The sequence below is a fragment of the Echinops telfairi genome, unplaced genomic scaffold (genome assembly GCF_000313985.2).
Source record: "Echinops telfairi isolate 266 unplaced genomic scaffold, ASM31398v2 ScPeMD7_2573;HRSCAF=3158, whole genome shotgun sequence".
Taxonomy (NCBI): domain Eukaryota; kingdom Metazoa; phylum Chordata; class Mammalia; order Afrosoricida; family Tenrecidae; genus Echinops; species Echinops telfairi.
The window spans coordinates 10,769,651-10,780,837 of record NW_022106471.1 but is presented as its reverse complement, the minus strand read 5'-3'; the positions used below and the strand labels follow the sequence as shown (position 1 = coordinate 10,780,837).

General features: G+C 50.3%; 1 protein-coding gene across 1 annotated transcript; it reads left to right on the top strand.

The window, feature by feature from the left end:
• The first annotated feature begins 2,732 nt into the window (after positions 1-2,732).
• CUNH2orf74 (chromosome unknown C2orf74 homolog) lies at positions 2,733-4,835 on the top strand. The gene is made up of 4 exons (XM_045294077.1): positions 2,733-2,770; positions 3,010-3,111; positions 3,209-3,383; positions 4,518-4,835. The coding sequence occupies exons 1-4, from the start codon at positions 2,751-2,753 to the stop codon at positions 4,671-4,673; spliced, it is 453 nt and encodes a 150-aa protein (XP_045150012.1). The 5' UTR covers positions 2,733-2,750; the 3' UTR covers positions 4,674-4,835.
• The last annotated feature ends 6,352 nt before the right edge of the window (positions 4,836-11,187 follow it).

The window sequence follows — 11,187 nt, the reverse complement described above, 5'->3', positions numbered from 1 at the left end:
GCAATGAATGTACAAATGTGCTTTACACAATTGATGTATGTATGGATTGTGATAAGAGTTGTATGAGCCCCTGAGATAGTTAATAAAACGATTTAAAAAAAGAAAAATAAACAACAGTATACTAAAAAAAAAGAGTTGTATGAGCCCCTAATAAAATGATTTTTAAAAAAAGAAAAGAAAATACAGCCTGCATATCAGATATGTACACGACGATTCATAACAATAGCAAAATGACAGTGATGAAGTAACAACGAAAATAATGTTATGGTTGGGGCTCACCACCACATGAGGAACTGTGTTGAAGGGTCTCGGCATTAGGAAGGTTGAGAACCACTGGTTTAAAGAGTCCTGGGTGACACTGTTGATTAAGCGCTAACCAAAGGGTTGTCAGTTCAAACTCACACAGAGGTGCCCCAGGAGACAGGCCTGGTGATCGATCTATGAAAAGCCACAGCCCTGACAACCCCATGGGGCACAATTCTACTCTCCTTGCGGAGGGTGGGACCGTCCCCAGCCTAGCTCCACAACGGAGTTCCTGCCTTCTACCTACCAAGAATGGCCAGGAGTGGACACGCAAGCAGTTTGCAAGAGAAGAGGAAAAGCCAGCTGCAGGCGGTGTGGGCCCCCGCAGTGTTCTGTGCCCTTTTTCTGCAGCTAGGGGATCAGGTGCAACAGGAAGGTTATACTGTTCATTAAGATTCTGGGAAAAGGTCGGATCTTCTTGGAATAGACTGGGCTATATGTTCATAGGGGGTGTGCACAGTTCTCCAAGATGGATCCTATCAGCAAGGGAAGCTGCTCTCCCAGGGCAGGGCTGACCGTGGGGTGTCGGACACACTTGTTCTGGTCTTTGGCAGGCAGGCCCGGTCCTCGCTTCACAGAGCTACCTGGTCGGGCCTGCCCTTTCTGCAGAACAACTTTAGAGACGCTCTAGATGGTGTGCTGACCTTAGTCAGCTAATCTGTTCCAAAATGTGTTGTTTTAGCTGTTCTGTTTGGATGGTCAACTTTTGCCTGTCTGCAAGTTCTGCCTGTCTGAAATCTTTCTCTGAACGATTCTTAAAACATGATTTAATTTAGCGGCCCCCAGGGAGTTCTTAGGGTCTCTCTGATGATTTAGCCAGGTGAGGTGTGTCTTGGAATAGGTGTTATTCTGAAATTTTTAACTAGTGTCATTTCTCCTTTATTCTTTCATCAGCCAAGTAATTCTGCTTATGATTCAGTTGAACTTGAAGAAACGGCACTGTGCTTCTCTAAAATTCATCCAGGTTGATGCAATTAGCTGTAGTGTATGGAATTTCATGCCTCTCGTGTTCCATTTGGGTGATTGCACTGGCATTTGAAATACCAGGGACATAGCTTCCAGCATCATGACAACACACAAGTCACCACAGTATGACAAACTAACAGACAACTAGCCCCACTGTGTGCACACAGGCACGCCCGCTCACACACACATCAGCCAGTCAGCAAATTTGTGCAGTTCGGCTTGTCGGCGGAGCCTCCAACGATCAAGAAGGCACCGTCCCTGCCTTCTGGAGGACAGCCAGTGTCCCTGGAGCCAGAGATGCCCAGAGCTCACCCCCGACGTCTCCGGAGGTGGCTGCCAGCAGCTGCACAAGAGGGTACCCTCCCTTTCCTATCAGAAAACCCTGGCTGTCTACCACCCTCCACCCACTGTGCCACAACCTTGCCCACCTCTCTGCCACGGGCTTCAGGCAAATCTCACCTCTACTCTGTTAGCTCTCACTTGCTCAGCTGTGGTCTTTAGAGCTGCCGGGTGGGTGTCTGTGTGTCCAGGGATGGATACAGGCTGTTTGGTCTGGAGATGCAAAGAGGTAAGCTGATTCCTGATCTCAGGCCTTAACCAGCTGCTGGTGCGTTGACTGCAACTCCTGGAGACCCTATGTGTGTCAGAGTGACACTGTGCTCCAGTAGGTTCTCATGGTCAGGCTTTGGCACGTGGATCACCAGACCTTTCTTCCGAGGGTCGGGCTAGAACACTGCCAGCCTTTCAGTGTTACCCATCCGAGGACCCAGATGTCAGGGGTAGACCAAGAATAGGGATGAGGTGGCCCACTTGTTCACCGCCTAGGAAAGAAGCAGAAAGAGAGCAGGCCCAGGCGTTTGGAGAGAAGCAAGAACAATTGTTGTCTGGGGAATGGCCGAGAAAATGCCACGGGGCCTCGAAGCCCAAGCCCCAGGGGCGTAGGAGGGGAGTGGACAGGGGAGGGAACAGCCCAGAAGCGGCTTGGCAGTTCTTCTTCCCCTGGCCCTGCTCTTGGGAAGAGCCTCCAACCTGTGATTCTATGATGTCACTGGAGAGAGAACAATGGGGGCCCATGGGGCTCCCCCTGCTCGGACTCCTCTCCCCTTGGAGACTGACAGACTTTGGGGCGAGGGGAAGTGGTGCTGAGTGGTCACACTCATCCCAGCTCTGGCTCCCCTCTGGGCCACCTCAGCCCCACCACACCTATGGAGAGGAACGAGCCAGGGTGAGTCAGCGCTCCCCCCCACCCAACAGCGGCCAGCGCAGCCTCTTTCACTAGGATGACAAGGAGTGAACGTGGCCTTCGTCCCTCTGTTTCTAGGAAACCCGAAGAGCAAGAGGCCCACATTCCCACCGAGCGGAACCCCCAGTGGCTGTGAGGGCGCACGCATCTCCTTGCCACCCCTATGACCCTTTGGGCCATCGTATTCACCTTAATCATCAGCCTTCAGATTTGCCTCTTTTTCATCTTCCTCTTATTGATGGCTTTTTCGTGTAAATGGTACAGATCTATGCCGAGAGATTGGGATTGGGGTTGGGATCCGAGTTTCAAGACCCGGGTGGGGGCAGGGCACAAATCTAGCAGTCATGCCAATTGATTACAAACAGCAGGGACAAGGACGATGCCGTAGCCCCCCACCCCCACTCTTCCCACATCAGGGCTTTAGAGAGACGCCCCCGTGACGGTCCTTCCTCGCAATTGGGCCCCTCCAGTCTTTTCTGTGTTTCGTTTGTTTTCAGTTTCCAAAGAAAGACTTGTCAAGATGGCGCAGACGGTGAATGTCTAGGAGAAGCCAGTTCAGAGGACACCGGGGAGCCCGGCACGTCAGGAGGCCCAGAAAAGTAGGTCTGCCTCTCAGGGCTTGGGAGAAGGACAGTATTGTGCGGCAGTGGCGACCGCGCACGAGTCTTGTTTAAAACCTGCTGATTTGCTTTCCAGGAGCACCTTCACGCATCTCATGGACGCCCCGGCGAAGCCTGGCATTCTTATCCAGAAACAGAGGGAGGAAGTGGTGAACCCAGCCTTGGGCATGTACTTGCAGCCTAAGGAGGACACCCAGGCCAAGATCACAGAGAACAAAGAATCCCAGGATGCTGACAAATCTGCCCAGGAGGTGACAGGCCTCTTGCTTAGATCCAATGGGTTTGAGAAGCAAGGGTGCTGGGCTGGAAATTGCTCCGCTCGGACCTAAGACTCACTGCCAATGAGTTTATTCCAACTCAGCGGCACCCTACAGAGCAGGGTAGGACTGCTCCGGGGCATTTTCAACATTACCAATCTTAATAGGAGCAAAGAGCCTCTTCTTGCTCCCACGGAGAGGCTGGTGGGTTCAAACCGCTGACCTTGCGGGGAGCAGCACAACTGGTCACCCACCACGCCCCCAGGGCTCCTGGGTATTTTGCTAGGAAGAGCCATCAGGAATGGTGTTGCCTGGGCTTTAGGATTGTACCTGGAACAACACACACACACACACACACACATCCACACACACACACACACACACACAAGCCAGTTTGAAACCATTCGTCTGCCCATGATGTTAGCTCAAATGCATGTGCTAAGCCGAGAAACATGCTCATTCTTCATGCTGACGTCGGGGTTCCCTTCGTAATGCCCCTGCGTTCCCCTCAGCTTTCCGGGGCTAGCAGAGGCCTTGAGGAGTCTCTCAGGGGCCAACTCTCGCTCCACACAAGAAAATCAGATGTCTGTTCACAAGGCCACGCCTCTGAGCTGGGGACCAGAGGCCTGGGTCCCTGCACCCATTCAAGGTCACCTACCACAGCACTCGGACATCGCCAGGGCCTTCCTGCGACCTCGTGGTGGGGCGGCAGGGCGGAGGTGGGGCTGTCTAGGGGTAGGAGGGCACCCCTCCTACGAACAGCTCACATGCCCTCCCTCCGTAGGCCCCCCACTGGGTCCCAGTCAGAACCGTGGCCCAGGTGGCTCCTACATTTGCCCAACAGGTGTTTATCATGACCACGTCACGGGTGGGGGGTAGGGGGGGGGAAGCCCAGGTCACAAAGTGCACATGTCACTGTGTGCACCCAGGCGGGTAAGCCCGCTGGTACAGCCACTTCTCAACCATAGAAATCTACACATGGGGTTGATGGAGTCTGCCCTCTGTTAGGTCAAGACACCTTCTGCTTCTCCCCTAAAACGTGCGGACAGCCCGTGTTGGTTTGAAAACCAAGACTCCTTGCCTTCCCGAACTGACCCTCTTGATACCGTTTGGTCCCTTCTCCTGCAGAGTAAGAGCGTGATGAGGTTTGCGCTCCCCGAAGAAGAAGACCCCAAGAGACGGCTGAAAGGAGTGACGTTTTCGAGGGAGGTGATCGTGGTGGACCTGGGGAAGGCTTCCCCGACCCCTCAGAGCTACACCCGGGAGCACAAGGAGAGGAAATGAAGCTCCCAGAAAAGCGCAGTGTGAAGGCAGTGGGGCCCAGGACCCAGAGGAGTGTCGGGGTGGGGGGCACACAGTCGTGTGGAAGCAGCCGCTCACTGGGGAAGTGGGCCCAGGCAGAGAGCATTTGAATCTTTGTGCAGCACTTCAGGCTGCGTGCACAGTTCTAATATGTAAAAAATTAATTTTAAAATGCAGATTTGAATACAGTTGGCTTTTAAAATTCAAACCCGAGATCACGGAATTGGTTAGAGGAAGGGCCCTTAAAACACGTCTGGGGAAACCCTGTCCCGTACGAGTGTCTCCAACATCCACACTCAGAGGGGGACTTTGGAAACAGGGTGTGTACTTGGGGGAAAAATGACTGTGTTTTGGGCGAACGTGAGCACAGCAAACTAGGGTCCCGTTTGGCGATTCCCACGCAAGTTGTTCAGTGACACCGGTGACAGTCTTCACGGTATTGTCAGCTTCTGGTGAAACCTGATGGTCACAGGCATTCACCACCACCAACATGACAGCCATCGTCATGGGCACGTCCCGTCGCTAGGGCAGGGCCTTCCATGATACAGTGTAGTTTGCCCTCAGCTCAGGCCTGAAAAATGCCTGTGCCCACAGCTGCTTTTCAAAAGATTGACTGCGAGCAAAAGAAACTGCCGCCACCCATGAGACCATCCTGTTAGGCGAGTCCTGAGATGGTGCTGCTCTTGACTTGAGTGATCTTAAATTTACCCTCATGTGTCCTGTGTAGCATATGATGTGGGAAACAGAACAGCTGTCCCCTAGGTTGTCCCCCCAGAGTATTTGCCAAACCTAAGGTGCTGCTTGCTACCACGTGTCAATGTCTAGACACTCGGAGGTCAACTGCTTAAAGGTTATCTTCCTGAAAGTTATCTACCCTCTAGAGCAGTCAGACCCCATAGTCTGTCCCACCCTAAGTAGGGCCCACTCCCTTCTGATAAGGATAACGGATTGTTCCCCTGAAGGAGCGCCCAAAGTCTAAGGTCAAGCCAACTCATGGACGACCAAGGTTAGGCTGCCACCTTGACTCTAGAGCCCGCCCATCTTGTTACCTGCATGCCTTCCTGTCCCATGTTTGCCGAACTGCTTCCCTCTCCTGTTGCGTGTATACCTTTAGCTCGTCCCCTTCCTGTTACACATATGCCTATTGGACAACTCCTTCCTGTTACGCATGTGGTGACCTGTAATTAGGGGGCTTGCACGCCCCCTGCGTGTATATAAGCCTTAGTTGGAAATATGTTCTCTCTCTCGGTGTGGATCTGGCTGCTGAGGTCATGGCTGTCCTGGAGGTGAGCAATTGCATGCTTTATCAAGTCTCTTTGATTTCACCCCTCAATTACACAACTGCCCCTTGGACCCGGTCGATTGTGGAGGCCGGTACCTCACAACATGACAGTACAGACCAGACCTGCAGGGGGGCATCCAGTCCACTGCTATGTGCGTAGGAACCCCAGACAGGAGGGCACTCCCCAGTGGTAATAGTTCTGTGTACGGGGAAGCAGAAGGCAACAGGTGAGTCAGGGTCGCATGTCTCACACAAGCTCAGGACATGTTGAGGGCGTTGTGTGAGTCAATGTGGAGTGAACGTGTGGCTCTTGCTCAATGGGATGTACTGACACCCTTGATGGGAGAAGTCTGTAGGCTGGGACCACAGTGCTATCAGGAGGGGAAGAGCTTCACAGAATGAAAGGAAAAAACAAGATCTTTGACTCTCGTCTACCCCATGTGCGTGAGTGTAGAACGATGCTCCATCGTGTTTCCAAGGTCTATGTTTTCTTCTGAGCACCCCCTGGTGCACTTGAGGCACCCCCCTTCTGTTGGCAGCCAAACAGTTAACCCCTGGCCCAGCTCAGGAAGATGTCGATGCCAAGAGAAGTACGTGCCTCAGACGGAGAAAGGCGTGGACCAAGGCAAAGAGGTAAGACTGTGTGCTGACAATGATACACGTAGAAGCTGTTGACATGGAGAATGTTTTGTTGTGTATATTTGTGCCACAATTTTTAAAATAATAACAATTAACACTCCTAACAATGAGTACAAGGAAGAAGGAATCAGTGCTAAAACTGATTGTGGTGATGATTCTGGACCAGAGAGGGGTGTGCCTATGGGCATGGCTGAAAAGAGGTGATCCTGACCAAAGAACTGTATCCTGAGCATTACTAACCCTGAATTATAACCTGTTAAGTTCCCTCATAAACCCCCTGATCATGAGTATGGTTTGTGTGGCCCTTGCAAGGAATGATCAAACCCAGCGAGAAGTAGAGACTCTCTGGCCAGGGGCGGGAAAGTCGGGGTCAGAATCTATAAAGGAGGTTAGAGGTTAGATTGGTATGTCCAATGCCAATCTATAAATTCCTCTTCAGATTCATGAAACACATGCAATGAAGCTGAATAGAGGAAGGCCACAGGCCAGTGGGTGCAAAGTCTTGTGGATCCAGTGACAGTAGAAGCATCTCAGCACTGACGGGTCTCCACGTGGCCCCTCCAGTTCCCAGGGCACCGGGTCTATCAGCGTAGTGCCATGTGTTTTGCTTGTCAGTAGAGCGTCTCTCAGAGAGTGAGCAGAGAGAGAGAGATGTCTTCCACCTTCAATGAGGAAAATACAAGAGTTCCCAGAATTCTCAGGAGAAGGCCATGCCCAAACAGAGGCCTCATTGGCTTTGACCCGATTGACAGCCTATACTCCACCCCTCCACTCTTAATCCTCTCAAGTCCCAAATTGACACCAGGTTATGTAACTCCACAGGGTGGCAAAGGATTGGAATCGACAGAATCGGCAGTGATGAGTGAGTGAGCCCCTGGGGACTGGAAACAGTTTACAGGGCAAGGTCTGCTGGTTCTCACTGGCGTTAGGAAATGCAGAGGCAAAAATACGTGAAAGTCAGAAGTAAGAAAATGAATAGAAGCATGACTATGGGACCACAGCAACACAGATAAAGCTAGGATTAAATGTTTTTGTTTTCAGAAATCCAGCTTTCTTTTTTTTTAATTTAAGGAAGATATTTATTAAGTCAAACAGGACAACCGCATATCAGATGAGGGAGGCAATTAGCACCAGGTCATCATGACATCGAGGGTTTACTGGGAACCAGTGGCTTCAATGGGACCTGAGAGGACAGAAACATGACTGTGGCAGATCAAGACATCAAAGTCACAGACAGGACTACAGAAATAGCAATGGGATCATGGTTGGGACATGCGTATTATGCTAGACACAGAGCTTGCCAAATAGGTCCAGGGCCCTCCGACCAAGGCAGTCAGAGCATGACTCATGCATATGGGATCCTAGTATCTCAATACCCATCAAGGATACACCCAGAGAAGCCCCTATGGTAGGCTACCCTGCCAAGGCTGGTTAGGGGACTGGTAGTAATCCACTCTTAAAAAAATATATTTTTAGGCAAGATATGACAAAATAATAATTTATAGGTTATCGAGGGCTCATGAGGGAGGGGGGAGTGGGGAGGGAGAGGAAAAATGAGGACCTAATGCCGGGGGCTAAGTGGAGAGGAAATATTTTGAGAATGATGAGGGCAATGAATGTACAAATGCGCTTTACACAATTGATGTATGTATGGATTGTGATGGGAGTTGTATGAGCCCCTAATAAAATGACTGGGAAAAAAAAATTTTATTGGGGGCTCTTACATCTCTTATCACAATCCATACATTCCTCCAGTGTGTCAAGCACATTTGCACATAGGCCGCCATCATCATTTTCAAAGCATTCTCTTCCCCCTTGAGCCCCCCGGTATCAGCTCCCCATTTTCCCCCTCCCTCCCCTGCCCACCCACCCTCACGAGCCCTTGATGAGTTATAGATTACTATTTCCATATCTTACATCGTCCTCCTTCACCTCTCACCCACTTTTCTGTTATTTGTCCCCCTGGGAGGGGGTTCTAGGTTGAGCCTTGTGATCAGTTCCCCCTTTCTTCCCCAGTCCTCCCCTAAGGACATCTATCTTTCAGTTGACATATATTTTTTAAATCTTCATCTAAGAAAGTTCAGACTTGCCCAGATCAGTCTTTCGAGCTGTGTTCCCATGTGATTGTCTGGTTTCATTGCCCAGATGCATCTCTCCCTTTGAACTTACGGCCTTGCTGATGAGCAAAGAGCAGAGAAGGGCTTGTGATGGAGAACCCAGATCAGTCTTTCGAGCTGTGTTCCCATGTGATTGTCTGGTTTCATTGCCCAGATGCATCTCTCCCTTTGAACTTACGGCCTTGCTGATGAGCAAAGAGCAGAGAAGGGCTTGTGATGGAGAAGGCATCCACATCGGAGTGGAAACCTATTTCCTCATAAGTAACTATTTTAAGGCAAGATTCTGTGGAAGTTCCAACAGTGAAAAATCATGGGGAAATTGGCCATCTGCCCATGTCATAGTCTATCAAACCAAAAGCCAAGCTCACTGCCCTCTAGTCCGGACTGTTCTAGTGCATAGGGTCGCTACCATGTAAGCACATAGATTCCAGAAAACCATAGTACCAGAGGAGCCCTGGTGGTAGAGGGACTACGAGTCATGTGGTCAGCAGTGTGAAAGCATTAGAAGCTTGGAGGCAGAAAGACAAGGCTTTCTAGTCCCCTAGAGAGTTATGGTCTCGGAAACCCACGAGGCAGTTTCTACTCTTTCCTATAGGGTTGCTATGATTCAGCATCAACTCGATGGCAGTGAGTTTGGTTTGGGTTTGGTGTAGGTACCATGGTGACCATGGCAGCGTAGTCAACACAACAGCTTCTGGAGACGTTATTTTGAATTTGATTTATTTTGTGATTTTGTACCTATTTGTTTGGTTTTAGAGTTGAATGAGAGGAGATATCCAAGTTGATATCCAAGTTTGATGATGCTACATACTTCAAATAACATGATTAAAAATATTGAAGACAATACTTAGGGGCATCCACGAGAACTATTTCTAAAGATTAGGCCATTGCAGGGTAACTTGGAAATAAAAGGAAATGTGCAGGGTCGGGGCCTGGAAGAAAGGCAGTGCGTCAATGAAGATATGAAACTCAAGTGAGGAATGCCAATTCCTGGTTACTTTGGGAAGGAGACAAGGAGCCCAGGTGGTATAGTGGGTTACCAGCTGGGCTGCTAACCTCAAGGTCAGCAGTTTGAAACCACCAGCCCCTCCAAGGGAGAGAGATGAGGCTTTCTGCTCCTGTCAAGAGCAGCAGTCTGAGAAACACACAGGAGCCGTTCGCCCCTGTCCCAGAGGGCTGCCGTGAGTCAGAGTGGACCCAATGCAGTGAGTGTGTTTGGAGTGGGACGGAGTTGCCCTTGGGTCTGCCCCAGCAATGGTGCCCTCGTGTATAACAGAACCAAACATCACCCGGGCCTGCAGCGTCTTCAAACCTGCTGCTGTGATCAGCTCACCGTCCCTGCTGCTGGGAGTTTGGGGGGCCTTCTACCTCAGGGGCTCATCCCCCAACACTAGGGTGGACAAGACCATGCTGTGATCTCAAGGTTTCTCATCGGCTAATTTTCTGAACTAGATCACCAGGCCTTTCTTCTGACTCTTCATCTGGACATGTCCCTGACACTTGTTCATCACGTGTGACCCTGCTGGTGACATACATATGGAAGCCATCGCTTATAGCATCGCAGTAACACGCAAACCACCACACGATGACCAGTGGACAGGCAGGCAGCGGGATGACCAAGAGACTGTCAGAAAAAGAAGAGCTCCAGGGAAATGACTCATGGGGGAGAAAAGATGGGGTGAGTTTTAGCTCTGCTGAACTTGAGCTGTTGGCTGGAGAGATGCCCAGTGAATGCTGTAGGGCGCCCTGTGTCTATCTCCAAGCTGAGGCTCCAGAGAAAGATTGAAGAATTCCTTCTCCTGCAGAAAAACCACCCATTGGCATTAGATAGGTTCCAACCCATCGTGACCCTGTGACCTGAACCTAGTCTTGACCCAACATCAGATGAACCCCAAACCAATGTCAGAAGAGGGGACAGGAAAGAACAAGGCGTTGTTCCAAATCAAAGGAGACTAGATTGGATCCTGGACCGATAAAGGATGCACACAGTCCCATGCTACTTGTGAATGTCCCAATTTACAGACCACTCCTACTTGACTCATTTGGAGAGTTTTCCATGAGGACTGACAAGCGAAACAGGAGCAGACCTGAATGGTAAGGTGACTGAAGGGGACAAAGGGCAGGTTGAAGCCCTGGGGTGGCAGATGCATGAGCCTGGTTACTGGCAGATCATGGAGAGCCACACACAGTCCACGTGTTCTCGGGAGGCATGTGCTCTGCTCTTGGTGGTCATTCTAATTATCATTTGCCGAAGAGGGTGTCTGTCAGGTTGCTCCACTGTCAAGCTAGTCTGTTATTTTTTACATATTCTTTTTTTTTTTAATCATTTTATTGGGGGCTCGTACAACTTTTATCACCATCCATCCATTGTGTCAAGTACATTTGTACATTTGTTGCCATCATCATTCTTAAAAGATTTTCTTTCTACTTGAGCCCTTGGTATCAGCTCCTCATTTTT

Bases quoted from the DNA above. Each gene is read 5' to 3' on its own strand.
- CUNH2orf74 (XM_045294077.1), top strand. From the start codon at position 2,751: ATGGCTTTTTCGTGTAAATG. The intron at 3,112-3,208 runs GTAGGTCTGCCT...TTTGCTTTCCAG, and splicing joins ACGTCAGGAGGCCCAGAAAA to GAGCACCTTCACGCATCTCA. The intron at 3,384-4,517 runs GTGACAGGCCTC...CTTCTCCTGCAG, and splicing joins CTGACAAATCTGCCCAGGAG to AGTAAGAGCGTGATGAGGTT.